Source organism: Microcaecilia unicolor, chromosome 7 (assembly GCF_901765095.1).
Source record: "Microcaecilia unicolor chromosome 7, aMicUni1.1, whole genome shotgun sequence".
Lineage (NCBI taxonomy): Eukaryota > Metazoa > Chordata > Amphibia > Gymnophiona > Siphonopidae > Microcaecilia > Microcaecilia unicolor.
The window spans coordinates 207,963,034-207,989,173 of NC_044037.1; the positions used below are offsets into that span (position 1 = coordinate 207,963,034).

Sequence of the window (26,140 nt, forward strand, 5' to 3'; positions counted from 1 at the left end):
CCCTCCCTCCGGATCCGTCCCTCACCAACTTGATCTTCGAATTCTTCGCCTGCCCGCTAGCGCTGACTCTCCCCTGCCGGTTCACGCTTCAAAATGGCCGCCGAGACTTCAGCAGAAGTCTCACGAGGCTGCCTCTGAAAGTCTCGGCAGCCATTTTTAAAATGCGAACCAGCAGGGGAGAGAGCGCTAGCGCCTAGCGGGCAGGCAAAGGATTCGAAGATCAGGTCGGTGAGGGATGGATACGGAGGGAGGGAGGAGAGCCGGCTCACGGGGGGGCCAGGGGGGGAGGAGAAGGAACGGGAAGAGGGCGGGGCGAAGGGAGAGCTGCCTGTTGCCGGCCCTGCGTTTGGGGGGGCATTGCCCCCCCTCGCCCCCCCCAGTCTATGCCCATGCCGCCATCTGAAACTAAACATGGCCAAGACTGAACTTCTTATCTTTCCCCCTAAACCCACCTCTCCTATTCCCCCATTCTCTATCTCTATGGATAACATTATCATCCTCCTTGTCTCATCAGCTCGTAACCTTGGAGTCATCTATGACTCTTCTCTCTCTTTCTCTGCACATATCCAACAAACTACTAAAACCTGTCATTTCTTTCTCTATAACATCACCAAAATATGTCCCTTCCTTTCTGTGCACATTACCAAAACCCTTATCCACACTCTTATCACCTCTTGCTTGGACTACTGCAACTTGCTTCTCACTAAGCCATCTCTCTCCCCTTCCATGTATTCAAAATTCTGCTGCATGACTTATATTCCACCAGTGTTGCTATGCTCATATTAGCTTTCTCCTCAAGTCACTTCATCGGTTCCCTATCCATTTCTACATACAATTCAAACTCTTTTTATTGACTTACAAGCAGGGGCGTATCTGCGTGGGGCCACAGGGGCCTGGGCCCCCGCAGATTTCGCCCTGGCCCCCCTCCCCGCCGTCAACCCTCCCCCGCTGCTTACTTTTGCTGGCGCCGAGGTCCGACCCGCAATCTCCGTTTTTCGTCTTCCTCCGTGGCCACGCTTCCAGGAGGTAACGCTGCAGTGCTGATTCGTTGACTCCAGTTCGACGTCTGACGTCAGACGCCGAACTGGATTCAACGAATCAGCACTGCAGCGTTACTTCCTGGAAGCATGGCCACGGAGGAAGACGAAAAACGGAGATTGCGGGTCGGGACCTCGGCGCCAGCAAAAGTAAGCAGCGGGGGAGGGTTGACGGCGGGGAGGCGGCGGCGGCGGCGGGGGGGGGAGGGAGGCAAAAATGTGCCCCCCCTCTCTGGCTCTGGCCCCCCCTACCGCCGGATTCCAGATACGCCCCTGCTTACAAGTGCATTCACTCTGTAGCTCCTCAGTACCTCTCTACTCTTATCTCTCCCTACACTCCTCCCCAGGAACTCCCTTCATCAGGTAAATCTCTCTTATCTTTACCCTTCTCCTCCACTGCCAACTCCAGACTCCGTTCCTTTTATCTTGTTACACCATATGCCTAGAATAGGCTTCCTGAAACAGTACATCAAGGTCCAGTTCTGGCCGGCTTCAAATCAAGGCTAAAAGCCCACCTTTTTGATGCTGCTTTTAACGCCTAACTCCTATTCATTTGTTCAGTACCCATGTCTGTTTTATCATTCCCACCTTAAGTAATTCCCTTCTCCTTTAACTTCTTTATATTGTTTAATTGTTTATTTAAGATCATATTTAATATGAAACTTGATAGTCTTTGGAAATCTTTTTTTTCATATTCTTTGGAAACTATAAGTAGTGGTAGTGCTGTACTATAACCCCACATATCTAATACTCTAGTGCACAACTGAAAAGGGGCATGGCCAGGGGAGGGACAGGGACATTCTGAAAAGTGGTGTGCAGGCTTATACAATAGCCCCATTTCTGTGCACAAATGCTGGGAGTTGGGCATCAGCATGTGCACCAGGTTATAGCTGATGTAAAGTGTTAATTCTATAAGTGGCGCTCAACCTGGAGCTCTGTTTATTGAATAGCACTCTGTGCTGATTTTTCTCTGCACTGAATTCTCTGTGACATTTATGAAATACCCCCCCCCCCCCAAATGATTTTGGGGTGTATGTTATAGAACAGCATCTAATGCTTATGTGCCTAAAAGCTGATCATCCACTTATGTGCTATAATTCTATAACTTATGTGCCCAATTTATAAAATTGACCTGAGGCAAAGAAGGATTAAATGACTTGGCAAGAACACAAGGACCAGCAGCAGACTTTGAATAGGCTCTCCTGGTCATCAGCTTAGTGTTCTAACCACTAGGCCACTCCTCCACTCATTAGCTACTGTGCCACCAACTAACCTGGTACATTCTAGTTTAGAAACTTATAACCCTTTCCCCACTTGGTAAAGTTACCTATGTATTGATTTCTTTTCAAAATCTCTTTCTTATATTAAAAGATATCCAAGTGAAGCTTTTCTGTCAGAAAACTACTACTTTACCGTACACAATAGGATGTAATGGGGAATGTAGAACTCATTAGAGTATTTCAAAATAAATACTTCCTTTCACCAAACAGCCATAGAAGAGTGATCTCTTCTACTCTCTACAACTAATTGGTTTTACCCCCAGGACAATGAGAGACTAGCATTTATACAGACTTCTAAAATGATCTGGGCCCCCTTTCTAATATCATTCAGTGTTCATCTCCTTTCTCTCCCTCCCACCTCATCACTGAAGTTTCCCTGTTTGCCTCTTGCTGGATGGTGGGTTCTTCCTCTTCCTCTCTACTGCCATCATGAGATAATAGAGCAGTAGGTGTGTGAGCTCCAGTCCCTCTGCTAAGGCATCTTCTGAGGCCACTGCTGAGCCTGAATGCTTAAAGAGCCAGTATACCAATAAAATTAAGTAAAACCAACTTATAATTGAACGACTGGTTCATCAGCTAGGTTAGTTCTTATTTTTCAACTCACACTATAATACTCAAAGGAGCATGTTTACTAAAGAATATTAGGATTTGGAGTTAACATGGATTTTAGCATGAGTTAACTTCAAATCTAACGCTTTTTTTTAGATAATATTTTTAATGGAGGTCATGCACTAATGTAGGTATTAACATACAGTGACTGCTAGGATTTAGCACATGAGCACTTAGTTACTCCTATGTAGGAGGAACTAAACGATCTAGTGCTTACTCAGCTGTTAATTAATGCATGATACTTAGAATGAGCTAGCAGGATAATGTTCCCATGCCCATTCCACAACTTCTGCAAGAAAAATTCCCTAACTCATGTACTAACAGGTATATTAGCACAGAATGCCTTAATGCCATTATGCAGTACCCCTGTTGGCGTAGATTAAGGGCTTTACGTCCTTTAGTAAATATGCCCCTAAATCAGAAAAGTGAACTGCACTTGTGTTTCTCAACATTTATTTTCCTTTGTCGTTATGAAAGTAGTGGTACTGCATTCCGTGATTGCCCGGGGCATCCAGTGCAATTGTTGTGGCTTTAGCAAACATTCTCAACTGGAATCATTTTAGCTCCACATATGGGACTCAAATTCTTCCAAACTAAACTTCCTTGCTTTAAATTATAAATTATGTAAACTGGCATAGCCATTTTGTAAACATATGTAAAGCAGTAAAAATTGTTTCTGGAAGACATAAATAAGGTGAACCAAACCGTTTCCCTTTAATGTTAGCAAATATTTTGTATGAGGTTATACAGTTGAACACACATTTTTGTGTTGTTTTGCAGTTATATAAGGGGGCCACCATGAACCATCATGTTGGGTTCATATTCAAAAGTACTATAAGCCCATGTGCACATGGGGTAAGCCCAGTAAAAGGATCATTTGGCTTCAAACAAATCTGAAGCCAGTTGGCATCTCTAGACATGAAAATGTAAGTGAACTTTCAGCCCAAGCTTTAGACTCCTGAGTTTGACTAAAACTTATTTTAATTGTAGGCACCTAAACTGGGTGCTCATACTTACATATCCTTTGTATATAAAGTTACAGAATACTAACAACAGGTGGGCAGTGGGCAGGGCTCCCACTTATGCATGTAATTTACAGAATACTGTAAGTTATGCATATCCCTGCCACATTTTCTTGACTGCATAGAGTTGCTGTAACTGCGGGTACGTATATATAATGCATACTGGAATCTGGGTTGGGCTAGTGTTCTATAATGAAACCCAGATGCTGTTATAGAATAGGCTTCCACCATGCATCCTTGCTTATAGAATTCCCTCCATAGTGTGTGTCATCTAGATGCTTCACTTTTATCTTGAGCATACCATATTAATTTTATATGCTATCTTGTCCAAACAGGTTCTACATTGCTCATAAATTAATATATGTGGAAGACTCAATGTTCCCTTTAAGGACTGAGATGACATGAGCAAACATTTTCTGTTACCTTACCTTGTGAGCACTTCTTACAGATACACACACAGACATATACACACATACAAACACTTACATAAACAATCACAGGGAAGTTGGAAAGAATTCCATAAGCCATACTCTGCATGCTTACCCTTCTTGTTCACCTGTAGTTTATAGCTACTCTGAATTTTACTCAGATACTAGGGGCCTGATATTCAGACTGTGGGAGTTAGCTGAGCTGACTCTTGCGGCTGGTGCTGAGCCTGGATAGTCAATGTTGGGTTGTTTCTGGTGACCAGCATTGAATATCTAGTTTATTTTTGGCCAGTTTCAACTTAACCAGTCAAGTCAATAGTCACTGCTGGCCGGTAAGTTGAAACTGGCCAAAGATAAATCTGTCAAACATAGCTGGCGATGCGCTGAATATTAGCGGATAGCTAGTTAGATCACGCGATATAACGGTTATCTGCTAAGCGCTGATCATGAATATTCAGTGGAAGATAACCAGTTATCTCTGCTGAATATTCATCGATGGTCTGAATATTTGCAGATAGCCGATTAACCATTCCTGGCCGGTAAATAGCGATGAATATTGGCTGATAGATGTTTAGCACAGCTTAAAAGGGAACACTGCTCCCATTGTATGAGCACCACTCCTTAAAAAAATGGAAACAGTAGGGACTCTTTTGAACACTGCAGAGAAGAACCCCAGTACTTCTGTTACTGATGGCATTATACACACTGTATGCATTCCAGGGAATTATGTACCCCAAAAAAGCAAAATAATGCAACATATTAAACAGAATGGTATTTACAGTATTCTGGAAATATATGCAGGTACTTTAACACTTGGCTCTTAGCCAGCCCTAGCTCCCCAGTCCAGCATCTTCCTGTTGGCCATGTGAGCAATGATGTTCAGTAGAACTGTAAAAGAAATCCCGAGGTTGCTAGCACCTATAAAAAAATGTACCTATCAATGTTTTTGATAGGTTGCCAAATGGACAGTAGACTTCAGCTCAGTGGCATGCTGGTAAATTTTTAAAAACAGGATCTGTGTCCCGGGTATAGCAAGCCCTGCAATTTGCAGAGCTAGCTATACCTGGGGAGAGAGCCTGGGGGAGCAATGCATTACTCTTCCCAGGAAAAAAAAAGAAAGATTTTAAATGCTCCCAAGTTCCAATCTAATTCATGTTTAATGTGTGATAAAATGCCATAAATAAGTAAATAAATAGATAGAATCTCTGAATGTTAAGCAACTGATTCTCATAACATGATGCCTATTTTAGAAGCCCTTTACCACCCCCCTATTCCAGACCTCCTCCCCACTCCCCTGCTCTTCCAATCCGCAGGGTTCCAGCACATAATTGTAGGCAGCCGCCCTGGTGTTCTAGTGGATTATTCAGGGCAGGAAAGATCCCCCATCTTTCTTGCCCATTGCTGGCACTGACCCTCTTGCTGCCGCTTCGCTCTTTAAAATTGCTTCTGCGACTTACAAGGGTGGTCTCTCAAGACTCCAGCGGAAGTCTCGCAAGGCCACCACTGGAAGTCTCAGCAGCCATTTTTAAAGAGCAATGCAGCAGCAGGAGGGTCAGTGCCGGCAGCGGGCAGGAAAGACTGGGGATCTTTCCTGCCCTGAAGAATCCATTAGACCACCAGGGCGGCTGCCTTCAGGTATGTACTGGGACCCTGCAGTTCGGGTACAGGAGAGGTACACCAACTCACCCTGTCTCAACAACCGACTTGCAAAATGTCACAAAAATTAACCGGTGCGAGTTGGCTCCAGTACACCACTGCTTCAGCTCTTCTAGCCTTTAATTTGCTGATGAGTTACTAAACATGGTTAGAGCAGCAGGCTGAGAACCAGGGGAGCCAGGATTCAAATCCCACTGCTGCTCCTTGAGATCTTGGAATTGTCACTTAACCCTCCAATGCCTCAGATACAAAACTTAAATTGTAAGCCCTCCAGGGACATGGAAATACCTTCTGTACTTGAATGTAACTTGCCTTGAGCTATTACTAAGAAACGTGTGGTCTAAATTCAAATCCAAAATCCAATACCAGGCATAGAGTGAAGTAATATAAAACGCTACAAATGTCACTCAGGACCTACAGAACAATTCCAACACACCATAATAGCAGTAAGTTCCCCAAGGCACACAACAAGGACCTATCTATGAAAGACAGCACCACAAACACTGCAGTGAGCACTAGATCACCAGTAAACCTATTGAAAAAACTAAACACATCAAATTAGAAAAGATTAATCATGCAGTCAATTTCTTTCACAAAGCAGAACACAGACACTCACCCAGGATAGAATAAGTATACTGTTATGGTATTCTGCACTGACCTGAGAATGGAGGTTTTGGTCTCTGAAAGTTAGTCAAAAATGTATTATAATTAATCCAATAAAAATATAAGACCTTATTTCCATTTTCTGCTTTTATTTATTAAGGTTTATTAACACAGCTGTCATGCTACTTGATCTTAAACTAAAAATAAAATTATTTTTTCTACCTTTGTTGTCTGGCCATTTACTTTTCCAACTGTGTTGGTCGCAGTCTCTGGTTTTCTGCTTTACTTGTTGTGCCAGATTTCTTGTCCATTTGTCAATTTTCTCTCCCCCTTTTCATTTCAGTTTTCTTCAATTTATTTTCTGCCTCTGTTCAGATTTAATTCTTTCTTACTACCCAATCCTCAATTTTCCTCTTTTTACTGTGTCTAAATATGATTTAAAGAGGCAGTTATCGAATAGATTATTTTTCACTGCTAGTTTTAGATTTCAGTTTTACAACAGCTCTTAACTGAAAGGATGGAAAAATGAAGTGGTGTCTTTAGCTAATCCAAAAGGAATCCACTTTGTTGTATTTTTAATAAACATAGCCAGAAATCCCCATGGACAAACTCAGTCTCTGAACTGAAGTTAACAAATGGCTAATACGTGAGTGACTATCTCATGTTTTCCATTGAGACACTGAAATGAAGCACTAAAGTTTCCAATACTGCAGAAACAACACAAGCAGAAATTCATAGTGCTATCCACTCACCAGTGGCACTGGCAGCTTAAGTTGCTTGCAGTTCCCAGGGGGGGAGGACAGAGTTGTAAAAACCAAACTGTTTCGTGATATGCACAGAAACCGTTACATAAAGTACCTAGAAGTGTATAACTATTTTGCCCACAGTACAGGGACCAGCTTTGAATATCCAGGTCTTTGGTGGATCTGGAAGTTATGTGGCCAATATTTAGTGCTGTTGACAGCATACATAACTGGGCAAAATAGGATTGCATTTTATATGGTCTTATCTGCCTAGTTAGGTATGTGGGAAATGGCAATGTATATTGCCTGTGTCCACATAAATTATGGGTCTGCTCCATGTCTACCCCCAGACTGTCCACAGCACTGCTTGATTGTTCTGGGGCTGTCAGAGCAAGAATTCAGAAGCACTGCCTGGGTGAGTGCCACTGAATATGGGTAGCCATCCAATATCAACCCCATGGTGTAATCAGACATTATGAGCTGAGGATGGACCTTTCTAGGCCTTTTAACCGAGACTGAAAAAGGCATTGAATTTGGGGAATAATGGCTGCCACCTGAAACAGTGTGGATATGATGAAGTAACATCATTGCCAAAACCTGATCCCTTAAATATGCTGTTCTTAATTCTGAGACTTGACTCAGAACAGCAGTCTGAGAGATTGGGGCTTCTTTGATGATAAGAGCAATGCAGTCAAACAAAAATAATAATAATTTTTGTTTCACTGCATTGTTCTTATCATAGAGCACTGAGGTCCTCTCCAACTGTGCCCTCCTGCCACTGCAGCTTCATCTAGGTTATGACATCCCCCACAATACATTTAAATTGCTTGTACAGGGCACCAATTAGTGCTCATTATTGCTTGTTAAGTGCTGTCATCAACACTGATGAGCTTGTTAAGTCAATTAAGTTACAGGTGTTGTTATAGAATATGCCTAGATATCCACATGGATCTCTAAGAGTGCTATATGGAATCCAGGGGATAGCATTTAAATACAAGTTGGCGTTCACATTAGTAGAGCATGGGAAGAGCATGGGCAGTGCTGCCACTGATGCATGCTGTTTTCAGAATATTGGAAGTTAAACACAGCCTTGCCACTTTTATGCAGCCACAGTTATGCCAGGTCTATAGCTGGTGTAATTGTGGGCATCTAAGTGTGAGGTGCACCAATGCTGGTTTATGTTAGCGCTCTCATTGAACAGCATCAGTCACCAAAGAGGGAGTGCTCAGTTATAGAATAGCCCCTTTATACATATCAATACCCACTATGTTCCTCCCATGCTCTGTTTTCCTCCAATGGCTGTAAGCTAGAGATCCCTTCCTTTCTGTGGTTGCTCGATAATTTGTTGTACACCACTTTGATTTTCTTGGCATTGAAGGCGGTATATTAAGTGCCTAATAAACATTCCCAACAATATGATCTTAATAGCTAGCAGGCTGATATTCAAATGAAATTATATGTTCGCTGGTACCCAGTGAATGTATAACTTTCCTATCCATAAATTTTCAGCCCCTATACAGACAGTATTGAGCCAAAAATCCAGCTGAATGGCACAATACCATTAATATAAATAATGGGTGGCACAAATGTGGAACAAGAGTAATCTGTGAAATGTATAGCGCCAGCATGATGACTGCATTGCACATACATTCAGCATTGCAGCTTATATATAGTGGCATTGAATATATGGAATATGTTAAATGCTACACCTGGTGTTTAATTTATTCCAGTCACCGCACTGACTGAATATCTGTCCCTAAGTCTATATCTATCTATACAATTTAATTACATTTATTAATTTACATTCCACCTTCTCTATCTATTTACAGGAGTAGGCAGAGGCTGGCAGCTTCAGGCAAGTTAGGTTGACACTGATGGAAGAACAAGTATGATATTGTAATTAAAAAAAGATTACTAAATCTGAAGTATATCAGATAAATCTGCCTGATTTCTTTGATTGGGTAATCAGGAAATTGGATAAAAATACAAGAAATGGTCAATTTCAGTTGCAACAAGGGGGGCCAGCCAGAACCGATTAGAGAGGTGGACACAGGCGGGTGGTGGATCACGGACATAGAAGGACTGGATTTAGAGGAAGTGGGAGCAAGAGGTAGGGAGAGGGGTGGTTTGGTGGGAGCAGGATGGCAAGGTAAAGAAGAAGGGTTAAGGGCAGAATATGGGGGAGGGGTTGAGGAATGCAGAAGACAGGATTAGAGCAGAGAAGAAAATGGGTGGGCACTAGGGGGGTGGCTTAAGAGGTCAGACACCAGTGCAGTGCCTCCTTTCTAGCTGCATACCTTTTCAGTGATTACCCTCCCCTACCCACCCTCAAAAAGGGGTCTTGGGGTATCGCACCATGTCACAGTATTGGCAGGAGGTTAGCCCGAGTAGAGGACACAGCATTATATTCAAAGAAAATGTCACCTGTCTCTGCTATAGAAAGTAAGTCTTATGATGCTCAATTCGTTTGCAGTGATGATGGTAAAGACTCTTTGTCTCGAGTGCAGAGCATTGAGGACAGCTCAACAGTTCACAACCCCCAGACTTTAACAGAATGGGGGCTTGTTAGCAGATAAAGGACTTGGAAAGATAGTACACGGGGGAAGCAAGGTTGCCAGCTGGGAAAAATTTTCCCAGCCCAAAACCAGCCGTAAACCCGCCCAAAAACCGCCCGCAGCCAACCCCCGTCTCCCACATCACCTAACCCCGCCTCCCGTGTCACTAACCCCCGCCTCCCACATCACTAGCCCTGCCCCCGACGTCACCCCTGACGTCAACCCGGCCCATGAAAGGCTTCTATTGGACCAAATTGGACCAATAGAAGCCCCGGCAGCGGGAAAACCGGCCAATCGATGGCCGCGAAAACCCACCCAATCCCGCACCGCGGCCGCTCGAAAACCCACCCAAATCCCTGCAACCCACGCGATTAGAAAATTCCCCGCAGCCGTTTCCGAAAAGCCGCCCAATTCGGCGGCTTAATCGAAACCCTGGCAAGTTTGGGGGGAAGGTGCTTTTATGGCAGCCTCAAAAGTGGAGTAGATGTTTGGGACATACTGGAATTTTCACGATCAGTATATATATGCAAGTCAGAAAATGTGTGACGTAATGGGTAAATAGTTGTGTATCTCTATAGCTAACCAACCAACAGTTAGTTTTTTTTAGGGAATTACAAATGGGAAATGTTAGTTGTCTGCATTATGCACACATTAAAGTGTGGTTAAAATATGTTGTAATGTTGCTGCCATAATGAATTCCATTTCTTCTTCATATATGAGTCAAGGGCGTAGCCAGACCTCGCGGTGGGAGGGGGCCAGAGCTCGAGGTGGGGGGCACATTTTATTCTACTGCCTCCACCCCTGCCACCTCGCTGCTCCCCCGCCGCCCTGCCACTCCCCACCCACTGCTGCATCAAAGTACCTTGGCTGGTGGGGGTCCCCAACCCCCACCAGCTGAAGCCTTCTCCAGCGCCAGTCTCCGGCGCTGCCACGTTGCCTGCCTTTTTCTCTCTTCCTCCTCATTTCCTGCACGCTCCTTTAAGTGAAACTGAGCAGTCTCATTTAAAGGAGCGTGCAGGATGTGAGGGGGAAGAGAGAGCAGGGCAGGCAACTTGGCGGCGCCGAAGACTGGCGCTGGACAATGCTTCAACTGGCGGGGATTGAGGACCCCCCACCAGCAAAACCAGGGGCCCAGAGGTAATTTGGGAGAGGCCCAGGCCCCTGTGGCTCCACCTAGCTACGTCACTGATATGAGTCCTGTGTCTCAGTGATCTATTTTGAAAGGGAGAGCTTTGATGGTAAAGAGGTGACAGGACAGGGGACCCAGAAACAAAAAGAGTTGTCTTAGGGTGGGTTCTAGGGTGGTAAGCTGGATATGAAACCACCAGAGTGATAAGCAACAGAGGTTGGTGGTAAATGGAACTCATTTTAAAGACAAAGGAGTACCAGTGATGTAACAAAGACATCAGAGCAGGGATCGTACTATTTAGTGGTTTCATAAGTAATACTGAATAGAGAAAAAAAAAACCCTTCTTTATCTGCAGGAAGGCTAACATTCCAGAAGGAATGAGGAATGTACAAAAATGTGAAAAGAGCTGAGCAAGAATGTGCTCACAGATAATAAATTTCAAAATAGGCAATACCTCAGGAAAGTAATATATGATGGCAATAATGGCTAGCAAGTTGAAGAGGGTTGCAAGTACGACAGTAGCTGATGACCTCAGTGTTAGTGCGATAATGCAGTTAGAAAAGTCTGCATAATGCTGATATATAAACTAGCAGGCCTGCCAACAGAAAAAAAAAAAGGCTGCAATTTTTTTTTTCTGAAAACTGGTCAGGCCTCATCTGAAGAATTTTTATCTATACCTATAGGCTGCACCCTGGAAGAAAGAGCAGAAGAAACCATTCAGAGAAAGGACACCAAAATAGTAATCCCTCTATGGAAGAAGATGCGATAACACTAGGAAAATTCAAGAAAACCCAGTACAAATATACAAAGTGAAGGGAAGCCTGAGATCAGTTGAGGTCTATGACATACATTTATTCAAATTTCACAAATATATCTAGAAGTCTGCCCCCATATTCAGCCTATGGAAGTCAGTGGTTTTAAAGCCACTGACCACCATGGGCTGAATCTAAGCAGGACATTCAAGCCCAGGACATGTCCAGGCACTGTCATTGGATATCAAGGTCAGCTAGAAGTTATATGGGTGCCAGTTGATATCCATAGCAAACTGGGCAGAGTGGTTCAACTTGCCAGGTTAGCTATGTAGGCACTGACACTGATTGAATTTATTGATTTGGATTGATTTATTAATCTCCGGTGCCCAGCCCCAACCACACAGTGCTGTGGCAGTCTATGGAGATATTCACAGCATTGCAGTTAAGTGCTGCTGAATATTCAAGGACAGACTGCTTAAATCCCTTTGGAAATTTACCCCTTGATGGTGACTATCTAGAATCTCCCATTTGGGTCCCCTACTGAATGAACAGGACTGGAAGTAGGAAAGAAGTTTTAGAAGCAACCCACCCTTGTAAACCAGTCCCATGTAGGAAGGACCAAAGAGTCAGTAAGACTATGCAAGACACAGCCAATGGGAACCTACCAGGTATGGAAGAACTGAAAGGCAATCTATAGTGGGAAGTATTTTGGGAAGTCTGGGTGGGCCTTGTGGTCATTTTCTTCTATCATATTTACCCCCCCCCCCCAACACAGCCCATTCAAAGTGAATGGGTTGTGTTGGTATTACTGCACGGCAGTCGCTAGCATGGCTTTATAAACAGGGGAGGGGGTTAATGTTTAAGAAGTTAAGGGGTAATCTTCAAAGGGATTCTACATAAGTAAATAACTATTTACGCACAGAGAAGGGCTGCTGAAAAATTATCCTTCCTCTTCTGTAGGGAAAAGTGGCAGTCTGGGGTTGGAGCAGGGGCATGACAAGGGCAGACCTTTCAAGGAATGTTAAACTCACAATGTATTCTTCCCAGCAGAGAGTTAGCACTTCCAAACTCTGGAGGTACATTTGTACCCATGGCTCCTACCTAGAAGTGATGATTAAAGTAGAAATGTTTCACTAAATCTGTACAAGCATTTCTAGAAAAAAGGTTCATGATACGGCATAGTGGTATATTCAGGACTGACACAAGAAAATCTTTGTTTCACAGTGGAGACAGTAAAGGCAATTGTAGCCTGTAATCAACTCACAGACTGCATGGTAACGCAAAGTCAAAGTATGTTTCATAGGCACTGTTCCCCAGTGGCATACTTAGGTAGACTGCCATATGGGGTGGGTCGCTACTACACTCCCCCAGCATATCACCCCCTGGTGCATCACCCCTCCCCCTCCCTGAAGCGCATCATCCTCACCACCTCGGTGTGCATGGAGCAGTTGCGCAGCTGTCAGCTCTCCTGCTCCCCTGCCCCAGATCAGGAAGAAATGTCAGAGGGGGCAGGGAACAGGCGGAGACGACAGCTGCATGACTGCTCCGTGCACCCCCTTACTGCCTGCATCCAGAGCGGACTGCCCCCACCCTCCCACCTTTGATATGCTACAGCTGTTCCTTCTAAGCTGAGTGGAAATCCTCCAACTGCAGTGCTACCAGTGGGTAGTGGTGCTTTACTATTGTGTTTTCAATTACTAGGGACAGGCAGGTTTCCTGGAGTCCTGCAGAGTTTGTTTGTCCCTCACTATTGAAAATGTGTTAGTGAAACAGCACCACCCACTGGCAGAACTGTAGGTTGAGGACTCCTGCTCAGCTTAGATGAAACAGTGCATAGCAGGGGTGTCAAACGTATTGCGGAGCTGCCAAGTTACCCATTCCAGGAGGGAGACTTTTTGGCCAGCCCTGATTTTAAACTTACATCCCAAAGCAGTGTAGTATTTAAAGTCCATGATCCTATCCATTGAAATCAGTGCTGCAGATCCCATAATGCACTGGATGAAGTTGGCAGAAATCCAGGACCGACCAAAAAGTCTCCCTCCTGGAATGGGTATCTTGGCAGCTCTGTTATTGTGAGATCACGATAGACTAGCAAAAAATGCATTTGAAGTGGACCAGTTGAGAGGGTGCCCCACTCAGATGTTGCATCCAACTGAAAAGGAGTTGGTGAGGGGTTGCTGTGTATTTCCATATAGTCAAAGTGCCTTCCTGATACCATACAAAAAAGGCACAGTTCAATGTAATTGTCAAACTTACTCTCATCTAAATCTGCACAAGATTATAGTAGAGCAAATTGAAGAAATTGCAGAGGTTTTAAACCGAAAAGGTGTTTCATTCACATGAAAACAATAGTGTGAAAACCAACTTAACCATATCTTGCTCATAAGGATCACATGGACATATAGATCCACATCAAAAAGTTATAATCATGTCAGAATGTCTTGCTTACTGCCAGCCCTTCCCTTGTGACATTCCTCCTTCCAGGACATTTGCTATTTCCAAGTTTATTTAAAATTTGATATACCACCCATAGGAGTGACCTTCTGAGCAGTTTACAATTCAATATAAAATAGTAAAAAGAACAAAACCATCACAAATTACAAACAAGAAAAAACACATTCTTAAAGCTTAAACAAACACATAACCTATAAACAGCAATATTTGGTGCTAATCAATTTGGCCCCAACCAACGGACCAATGAGCAGTTAAAAGGTCAATCCAATCTGTTTATTCAGAAGACTCATTAAGATGGTAGAGGAACTTGCATCCTCCCTTTCTATGATCAATTTGGCCCCAACCAATGGCCAACGAGCAGTTAAAAGGTCAATCCAATCTACTTATACAGAAGACTCATTATTATGGTAGAGGAACTTGCATCCTCCCTTTCTATGATCAATTTGGCCCCAACCAATGGACCAACGAGCAGTTAAAAGGTCATTACCAAAAGCTGTGAAAACCATGTATGACCACCTGAACTTCCAGAAAGCACTAAAAACCAACCTGTTCAAAAAGGCATACCCATCCGACCCAACCTAAGTGCCTAAACCTTGCAACACAATGAAACCAAAGCTCGTAATAGATTCTACGTAACTCTTCCCCTCTACGATTCCCAAATGTGCCTATAACACATGAACCTTATTTTACAACTCTCTGTATTTGTTTCACTACCGGAAATGGCGATTGCCTCTAAGGTATTATGTAAGCCACATTGAGCCTGCAAATAGGTGGGAAAATGTGGGATACAAATGTAACAAATAAATAAATAAATCCAATCTGCTTATACAGAAGATTTATTAAGATGGTAGAGGAACTTGCATCTTCCCTTTCTATGATCAATTCGGCCCCAACCAGTGGACCAATGAGCAGTTAAAAGGTCAATCCAATCTGCTTATACAGAAGACTCATTAAGATGGTAGAGGAACTTGCATCCTCCCTTTCTATGACCAATTTGGCCCCAACCAATGGACCAATGAGCAGTTAAAAAGTCAATCCAATCTGCTTATACAGAAGAGTGGCCTAGTGGTTAGAGTGGTAAACTTTGGTCTTGGGGTTTGATTCCCACTGCAGGTACAGGCAGCTCCTTGTGACTCTGGGCAAGTCACTTAACCCTCCATTGCCCCAGGTACAAATAAGTACCTAAGCCGCATTGAGCCTGCCATGAGTGGGAAAGCGCGGGGTATTAAAAAAAAAGACTTATTAAGATGGTAGAGGAACTTGCACCCTCCCTTTCTATGACTGTAGCTTTCCTTTCATTTCTCCTGCTCCTAGTGTTTTCCCATTCACTGTATCATGCACAGTCTCACTGACTCCTGGGCCCTTGCCACATGAGACTATTAATGTGGAAATTAATGCATCATCAGGAATTCTGCATGGGCAGGGTGCTGGTAAAACACACTTTTCTTACTTCCAGTCATGTTCTGTAAGTAGGAGATCCAATGGAGATTCTAGAAGTGTGAGAAATTCACCAGATTAGCTAAATTTATTGAAAAGAACCTAATTAGCTACCTGCCACATTCACATTTCTAACTTCTCTATTGGGTTGAAAAGCCTGCCTATTTTACCAACAGAATCATTAAATTCCAATAGTGCCTTCATCCCTCCTCACTCTTGATGGTGCAACTAGGAGTTCACTATTCTTCTTCTCTGTTCACATCCCTTCTGCCTCTACTTGATTCTCATTGATGACTGCTCTATCATCTCAGCTGGCATCACTAACCCTTGCCCTTCTGCTGCAGTATAATAATGGATTTCTATTCATCAAAAGGCCTCCACTATACCTTCAGATAAATTGCAGCTGAAGTCACATTTTGCATTCTAGCTGGTCAAAGTTCCTCCATTTTCAAAATAAAAAAATAGTCTCAGAAAATCTCAGATTCAGTACTTGTACATCATTTGTTAGTTACCTACAGTAGCTCAGCTATTATTCAACCAGTTTGAGACCTGGTTGGGGGATTATTTGATACCTGGTCAATTGGAGAGAAAGACTCCAGAAGTGACTCCTTCGGATGGGACTGACCTCTGAATTCTAACCCTAGAAATGATCCTTTCTGCTCACTCCAGTTACTAACTCTGACATCTGCAGTGGCTGTCCCACTTGGTGGTTGCATGTTCTTCTAATCCTGACTCTGGCTAAGAAAGCTATGCCTTGATGGAACCTAGGCTTGACTTGCCACTGCCTTCCCACTTATCCCACTCCTCACTTTGCCCAGATGTTTGATTTCAGTGGCAGCTTAACATTGACTCCAATCTTGATGGCATCTCTCACCCAGCCCCCAACTTTGACCTCAATAGCAGCTCTTCTGCATGGCCCAAAATATGGTTCTGACTCCAATGGGCAGATCTGAAGTGGCATATCTGGACTTATCTGACTTTGGGACTACTGTTGAGTGGAGTAATTAATTTAGTAAATTGGTTAACTGGTGGTTGGTTGATAGTTGAATTACTGCATATACCTTTTATTTAAGAAGCGATATTATACCTCTAAAATGTAAAGCTATTTTACTTCCAAATTATTTCTATGTGCTACCTACCTAGCTGCTATCTTTCTCAATGTCAAGGCTATCAGGAATTCTACAAGTCTCTCTCTCTCTCTCTCTCTCTCTCTCTCTCTCTCTCTTTAAATTGCAAGGTAAATGCTACAGAGATTTATCATTGTTAAATAAGGTAGAGAGGAGGTTAAACCAAGTATCAGGTACTTGATAAAAATGCTATTTGGATTTTTGTTGGCAAAACAAGGTTTGATGATTTTGTGACTGTAGAAATAATCCAAAACATTGGTCATCCTTTGGAAAAAATATTGGAAAAGACTGAGTTGATATGGTTGATGATGCCTGTTAGAGATGGACAGGTTAGCAGTGTAGGTTTGATTCTTTCTCAGGTAATATGGAAACAATTGATTATTGTCTGCTACAGTTTTAAATTAGTAAGATGGAAATGTGGTTAGACAGGAAATTCTGCCTTATATTACAGAAATATCTATAATTTTGACAGTGCTGCAGTGCTATGAGGTACTTTACTTCCGAAACATCAAACCATCAGAATATTTTCATTAAAGAATGAAACATCTAGTGAATCCAAATATAAGCTAATAAAATATCTCCAGGAACAAGTATAGTTTCTCATATGTGAGGATTATGCATATATGCTAGAGAGAATGGAACTGAAGGCTAATCCATTACATATTGTTCTATCCCTAGAGCTTATGCTAAAGTTCTGCTTAGAAGAAACGTTTCATAAACATTCTGAATATCGGAATGCTCTGACATATTTTGTGAATTCCTATATAGAATGCATCCCTTGTTAAGGCAGAGGTTTATATTTTAATTATACACTATAACCTAAAGTCTTTTGCCAGAAATTATTGTATGCAAAACATTATATGTCTTATATGGCACTGTAGGTGAGAAATAGACAATAAAGGGCTTAATTCATTATCTTGCCTACATATCAATCTTTCTTCAGCTGATTTTAATCTCTATGCTTTTGGGAAGAAGCATTTAAACTTTTGACAGATATCCAGGAACACACTGTACTGTCAAAGAAAGAACTGGATTCAGTAACAAAAAAAAAAAAATCTGAATGTCCCTGCTTTCCGGCAGAACAGCATTTTAATAAAAAGCAGCAGGCCAGACGAAGTGTCTTGCCCAAATGAAGAGATGTATGGAAACACGCTAGCTCAAAAATAATGGAAAGTGAGGGCACTTTGCACCAGCAGAGGGCACGTTGCTAAAACAGAGATGCCCTATTCTGTGTGAAAGAGGGTTTATTATAATGAAGCTCTGCCAAAGTTTTTCACTTTGGAAAACTAGTCATTCTGTCTAGAGCTCTGCTGTCTGTTATTTCCAGCTGGGGAGCAAATTAAAGTTCCAACACATAACCAGATATGACTATTTTCACTCTTAACTATGGTTGCTCGCCTTTTCATTCTTTAATGTATCACAATATCGTGTGTAAACTAGTGGTATTTACAAAGAAGTATTTTTTCGAAACTCAATACTACCATACTTTTATGATTTGCAGCACAAACGAGTGTGAAAGAAGGGCATGTTGAAATGAATGTTAGGGCAGGGCATTAAATAAAGCACAAAGCAGACCCGTCTTCATTGTAGTCTCACTTTTCTAGTGGTTAGAAGAAAGAAGGAAAATAATCATAGCCCGGAGTCATGTCTGAGCGTTCTGACAGTCAGCCAAAACTGATCTAACACATTCTCAACTTTCAGAGACAGGAAGTACAATGAACTGGACTGAATTGCAGGTATGTTCCTTATTCAGGCGTCCGTGTAGCTACATATGGATGCAGTTGTTTCTGCCTGCAAAGATTTTATCTTAGTAGCTTTGAATGTTTCATGTTAAATACGGTAGTTCTGGTGGAAAATATATATGTTTTGCTGAAAAACGGTGTCCAATGATATTTTAAAAATGAGGGGAGGAGCGGTAGCTGTTTATGTTACTTTGGTACCAGTTTTTACTGCTGCGATGAAATAAAACCATCTCATTATTTTCAAAAGGGGAGAATAGTGGCACAAAATGGAAACAATTTTTTGCACAGAAGTAAAATGGGCTGAAAACTTTAATAAACTGAGCCCCAGAGTGAACTGACTGGAAACATTTTTTTGCAATGAAAGGCTTAAGAAATCTTGAGCTGTGTATAGGGTTTTAAACAATGACACCAAAGGGGAAAAGTAATATAGCTAAAATATACTATGCTATAATAGTATATAACAACATATATACTATTCTTCAGTATCGTTCCTGGCCGTGGTAGCATTGATTTTAAGTAGCTCTAATCTAGAATGAAAAATATCTTTTTCTTTGGTCTTTTCAGCAGAAATAATGCAGATTAAATCTTTTATTCTGCATTGAGAAAAGGGCATTTTATAATATAGCATCATGTACATTAGCAAATATTAGTGTTGCATACTATTCTTCATCATGTATCAACTATCCATGCTGATTTTGTCCAATGGTTAAACAAAACCCCCAAAGTGAAAGTAGTACAAACAAACAAAAAACCAAATTCTATATATCCATGTGAAAAAAAAAATGACACGTTTCTAAGACTAGGAAAATATCAAATTTTTAAACTCTTTGATCCATTTTATTTTTGTAAATATTCCATGTCAAACTCACTTGGTGAGTGCTTGATGCATGTCAGTATCGAAATAGGATATTATGCCCACTGTAAAATGCAATCACCAGGGTACTCCAGAGTCCAGACAACACCTGGAGGCATTGCATCACCGCATGGGACTGAAATACATTCAAGACTGCTCTTGCAACGGAGGTTTGTGTAAGGTTCACATGGCCCTAAAAGTCTCTGCATCTTTTTGAGGCTTTCCAGAATAGGTAAGTAAGAAAACGAAAATAAACACAGGTTCCAAATGTAGACTAAAACGGAAAAAAGGGAGTGCTTCTTCTTTAGATAGGATGAAATCTTTAGACCCATACATACAGCAGTATAAGCTCAGTTAAAGATTTGTTTTAAACAAATTAATTTCTATGAAACATAATGTAATACCAAATAGGAAGCAGGGGCAATGTACAAATGGGAGATCCACTCACCAGTTGGCTGTCTTGATTCTTGTTGTTGTGCCAAAATAACTGAAGGATGAAACACTGCAAGAAGGAGCAGTGGGATTATCTGCACAAAGCTCGTCATGTCTAAATATTAGACATGAGACTCTAATGTGCAAAAAAAGAGGGAAAAAAAACAATCGATTCAAAACTCCACCATCAATTACCTCCTGCCCTTTCAGCACTGGGCCCTTCAGAAAACTCAGCCGCTGTGCCTCTTTTGCTGTGGTCTTAAATAGTGAAAACTTTGGCTTCCCTTCTTTTCCAGCCCCTTTCTGAAATATGAGAGGTACACCCATCCCCTTCACAGTAAGGGAATGATTAATATTTCTTTTGGCCTTATGGAAGAAAGAAGCCAGCTCGTACTAAACCAGACAAATGCAACATCTGGAGTCATGCAAACTTTCTCTGCCTATGGCTTGTACATGGTCTACATTATTCAGTGCATGCCAAAATGAAGCAGAATACATGGAAAATGGTGTGTGTGTGTGTGTTTGTGTGCATGTGTGTGAGATAAAACTGAAAGGAAGAGAGTCAGAGGGCCAGAGCAGTGCTTTAACTGTCCTTTTCTTTATCTGTGTGCCTTGCTCTATTGTTAACCGCTGACTGGAACTGGACATTGCGCATTCCCATTAAGAACAACACAGCTGTACTTAAAAAGCACAACATTTTTTTTTATCAAGAAACTGCCAATTCTTTCCTTCTAAAACATGAAGATAGAAATCATGAAATACATATTCAAATAGTATGGAACCCAGTGGCGTAGCCACAGGTGGGCTTGGGTGGGCCAGGGCCCTCACATTTATGGCTCAGGTCCACTCAACAGTAGAACATGTTTAGTGGCAACTGGTGGGAATCCCAAGCTCTGCCAGCTGAAGATTTCCCCCTGATGGTAACGAAAATGCTACTCTCCACAATGGCACCTGCGCATACTCAGTTTTCAGTGCATGCCTGCTGCCAAGGTGGAAGAAGCGTTTTCCCACCAGCTGAGATAATATTTTTTGGGAGGGGGGGGGGGAGAAGACTTGGTGCCCACCCAATTCTTGCCTAGGCCCACCCAAAATCTGTTGTCTAGCTACGCCCCTGATGGAACCTATAAATGTTCACTTCTACAATTTAGTTTTATTACATTTTTAAAGACATCTCTTGCCAAAAAAAAATATGGGAGGTTGCAACATACACAAAAGAATACAAAGTGCAAGGATTATGTTTATTTAATTCCAGCTTCTATGATTTGACATATTTTTAAAATCTGTTTCTTCTCCCAAATAGACACCTGGAGAGTACTTCTCTGAAGAATATGCTAACAGTTATGCACCAATTCCATGCATGTTTCATTAGAATAATGAAATATATGCATATGTAAGAGCACAAATACATGTAACTGCAAAAATCCACTTAAGTGCTACTCTGTAAACATACACATATCTTGCATAGCATACATTTACAAGTAGGTGCACCAGGCACATACTTTGTCTATAAGCATATATAAGGCAGGGGCACAGAACTTAATTTTTGAGGGGGCCTGGGGGTGGACTGGGGGGGGGCAATCTTTTTGTCCCACACCCCTGCTGCTGCATCATACCTTTGCTGGCAGGGATGCTCAAGTTCCACCAGCTGAAAAGATATACCAGTGGAACCCCCATTCGTGCTGGCTGAGCAGTGAGGAAACCAACAGGTGCTCTTGCCTCTGAACAGATACTTCTGTGATGTTCAGTTTAATGCATGAACTGAGCATGCATAGAGGTGTCAGCATCTGTGGCTAGAGCACTCCGCCTACTTCCTGTTGCTGAGGAAGTACAGGCAGGGGCTTCAGCGGTGAATCTCTTTGGCTATATCTCCACCAGCCATAAATCTGGTGCCACAAGTTTAAAGGGAGCCTGAGTTCAAAGGAAGGGGCCCAGGCCTCGGAGGTCCCCCCATGGCTATGCCATTGGTATAAGGGTGATGTGGTAGAGTATAGGAGGAGTTTGCAGTTAAATGTCTGTGCCTGCAAGATAGGTGCAATATCAGTGCTTATGCTTTATTTTATAAAGGTGTCTATCCTGCTTATTATCGAAACGAGAAGGCCGGCTATCTTCTGACACAAATCGGGAGATGGCCGGCCATCTCCTGCACCCGGCCAAATCGGTATAATCGAAAGCCGATTTTCGCCGGCTTCAACTGCTTTCCGTCGCAGGGCCGGCCAAACTTCAAGGGGGCGTTTCAGCAGAGTATGGAAGGGGGGACGGGGGCGTCGTTACGAGATGGCCGGCTTCGGCCAATAATGGAAAAAAGAAGACCGGCTCTGACAAGCACTTCGCCGGCTTCACTTGGTCCATTTATTTTCAGGACCAAGCTTCAAAAAAGTGTCCAAACTGACCAGATGACCACCGGAGGGAATCGGGGATGACCTCCCCGTACTCCCCCAGTAGTCACCAACCCCCTCCCACCCTAAAAAAAATAAATTAAAAACATTTTTTTGCCAGCCTCTATGCCAGCCTCAAATGACATACCCAGCTCCATGACAGCAGTATGCAGGTCCCTGGAGCAGTTTTAGTGGGTGCAGTGCACTTCAGCCAGGCGGACCCAGGTCCACCCCCCCCCCTACCTGTTACACTTGTGATGGTAAGTGTTGAGCCCTCCAACCCCCCCAAAACCCACTGTATCCACATGTAGGTGCCCCCCTTCACCCCTAAGGACTATGGTAGTGGTGTACAGTTGTGGGGAGTGGGTCTTGGGGGGGGGGATTTGGGGGGCTCAGCACCCAAGGTAAGGGAGGTATGCATCTGGGAGCAATTTCTGAAGTCCACTGCAGTGCCCCCTAGGGTGCCCGGTTGGTGTCTTGGCATGTCAGGGGGACCAGTGCAGTACAAATGCTGGCCCCTCCCACGACCAAATGCCTTGGATTTGACCGAGTTTGAGATGGCCGGCCTCGGTTTCCATTATCGATGAAAATCGATGCGGCCATCTCAAACCCGGCCATCTCTGACATTTGGCCGGCCCCAACCGTATTATCAAAACGAAAGATGGCCAGCCATCTTTTTTGATAATACGGTTCGGGATCACTGTTTGCGGCGCCGGCCATATAGCTGGCCACCCATATAGATGGCCAGCGCTGTTCGATTATGCCCCTCCACGTGTCATTATAAAAGGGCAATCTATAACTGGGCACTAAACACTATTCTATAAAGGGGTGTATAAATGCTATAGAGCATAATTGCAAGGGAGCATACTCATAGGTGCACATGGGAAGGACATGGTTGAGTCTCCTACTTATGCACACACCTTATAGAATACTCTAAGTTGCACGCATTGCATGGTGTACTTAGGCATACCAGCTTACGACAGCATAAGTAGATGTGCCTAAATGAAGACTTGACAGTTCTGACTTAAGTTAGTATTTTGTAGCAAAATCTTGGTGCCAAGATGCACTTACCAAAATTGTACTCAGCGCATGACATGGAGGCAGGGGCGTAGCCAGACACCCAAGTTTGGGTGGGCCTGGACCCAAGGTGGGTGGGCAGAACTCCGCCTTGTCCTACAAGTGATTTGGTTTCTCCCTCTCTCGCCTGCATGCCATATGGTCTTTCAAACATCCCCTCTCCCCCATATACCTTTTAAATAGCAAATTTTCACCAGCAGCAAACAGTTGTTGGGAGTTTTTGGGTGGTGGGGCTTGGGGTCCCTGCCAGCCACATTATAGGTGTGCTGCTACTTGGTGGGCCTGAACCTAAAGTGGGTGGGCCTGGGTCCACCCCAGCCCACCCTTGGCTACGCCACTGCATGGAGGCATCTAACTTGAGCCACCACGGGCCTCTTTTACAAAGCCATGCTACCGATTCTCGATACGGCAAATGAGAGGAAGCCCATTCAATTCCTATGGGCTTCCTCTTATATGCCACTTTGTAAAAGAAGCCCTAAGTTATATTTGCCCTTGTAAAACCAGGAACCACCTTATAAAATTATTGTTTTCATATATATACAAGTTACTGAAAATCATATAAATGTACACAGTGTACAGTATACAGCTGAAGAACAGAACAATTATGTTTTCAAACTCTGGCAAACTTGTATTCCTCATCCAAAATTTAGCATACAGCTGTACTGCCTTGCTAGGGAAGGGCCAGTTTACTAGGGCTTAGTTTGGATAATGCTTGAACTCAATGGTTAAATCCATTCTCGACCACTAGAGGCAGGAAGGATATCTGATTGACCATAATTGGCTTTGAATCAGTCCCAACTTTGACTTTTAATCTTTAAAGAAAAAATGTTGACTTTTTTTCCAGCTTCTGGGGTCTTTTTACTAAGCAGCAGTAAGCACTAACGCATGCGTACTGCATGCTAAAAAGCACTACTATGGGATATGCTCAGGCATCCTGCAATTGTTCTGAGATCAGCAAGCACCAATCTCATGCTATAAAATATTTTTTAGTGCGAGGGGCATGTTTGCGCTAATTGGGTAGCGCAAATAAATTGCCGCATGCTGCCTGATTAACATGGGGTTAGCATGGGAGCCCTTACAATCTTCCTGGACTGATATGTTCTGAGCAATCCTTTCAAAGGTTTAAAACATTCTTGAAAGCCTGTTTCTTTCAACAGGCCTTTGGTTGACATACATCTCTCCTCATTTGGTGGTATGACTCTGGGTTCATAGAGCTCTCAGTTGGCGGTATGACTCCTGGTTTATAGTCTTTTTTTTTTTTTGTATGAATGATCTTGGGTGTGTGCTTGTCTTTCTGTCCTATCTGAATTTGGTGTTATTTTCTATTTTCTTGTTGTTTGATTTTATTGTAAACCGCTTAGATCCTTTTATGTTGGTATTTGGTGTTATTGCAAGTTTTTAATAAATATAAACGTAACACTTGTAAATAGGTAGTGGTAAGAGCTCATGCACTAATGGCCAAATGCTAATTGGGAAATTGTAGCCATTTACTGTTGCACTAAAAGTGACCTCAGAATGTGGGAAACCCACACACTAAAAATAGTGCAGGCTACTTTTTAGTGTGGCTTAAAAGGGCCCCTCTGTTTGCAAAGCATCCAAAAATAATTGGATACAGCTTTATCAAGCAGTTCTCTTACGACTGGATGGAAAACGTTACACTGATATGCAAAATTTAGAACTCTGTCTCAATTCTTATCAGTCATCAAAAAGCAGTATCCCAAGCTATCACTAAAAGAACATGCTTTCAGGGCCAATGTCTCCAAATGGGATATTTTTGTGTATGAGTAATGAGCCTCATTCCTAAGCCAAGATATGTGGAGTATGATCTCAGTCTCTCAAATTTACTGCTAATGTTCACCATAGTACTTGTTTTGTGCCAAAGAGAGCTTCTTTCTGAAGTTCATAAGATGTTATACGTATAGGCAGGTGCACTTGAAAATTCTTTTTAATGAGGCCTGTGGTACCCAAAACAATGGGACATATTTCTGTATCTTTCTGTTACATTTTCTTGGTCTCAGAGTGCATTTCTTGATACTTAAAGGTCTTTTTTTCTCTCTATATGATTCACCAAGTAGTCTCTTGGGAATGACACCTCTATGATCAATGCCATTCTAATGTTCTTCTCTTTTACCACCACGTCCGCTTTCCTGGCACTCAACTTTTTATTTTTTGGAATGGGGATGTAGCTGGTGATCATAACCTTTTCATGGTTCTCTTAGGGTTATCATGCCAATGATATTCTGGATCAGTGATGTTGTTTTCAAAATTTCCAATGGATGAGATGTGCCACCTTGTTGTGCCTTTCAATATAGAGATTTTCTGTCACCAGAACTTCATGGCCATCTGCAAGATAAGTGACTGCTTCCAGCTTTTTCTTACAGAATCTATAGATGCCTGTGGCATCAGTTTTTTTTCCATGCTTGTTGTAAAGCATCTCATCTATAATCCACTGTCCTGGGCTGCAACTACCAACTGCTTATCCTTAAGTTACAATTCACCACTCTTTAACTGTTCATGTGTCCGGTTTTGGTCAATGAATGGTTCTTGGAGTAATGCTTTGTATTTTCTGCTGCAATTATGTATCTGCACCTTGTTGTTCCTCATCTCAATTATGGCTAGATCTAACTTGATGGGCTGGAGTGGGCTTTGATGGCATCTCCAGTATTTGGGGAATATGATCTGTGCTGGGCAAACTTCTACATCTGTACCCCAAAAATGGCAAGGACAGATCAAGATTAAGTATGGATATGTTATACTGCATCATACCATATGCTTAAAGTTTATCTTGTAGGGCAGACATCTACCATGTTATTATGTTACCTGCTGATC

General features: G+C 42.6%; 1 protein-coding gene across 1 annotated transcript in view; it reads right to left on the bottom strand.

Annotated features, from left to right (window-relative positions):
• COL3A1 (collagen type III alpha 1 chain) overlaps positions 1-20,106 on the bottom strand; it is a 175,763-nt gene extending 155,657 nt beyond the window's left edge. Inside the window, exon 1 of the mRNA XM_030210643.1 lies at positions 19,876-20,106. Coding sequence (XP_030066503.1) covers positions 19,876-19,972 — 97 coding nt within the window. The 5' untranslated portion in view covers positions 19,973-20,106. The remainder of the gene's footprint in view (positions 1-19,875) is intronic.
• Positions 20,107-26,140: the final 6,034 nt, after the last annotated feature.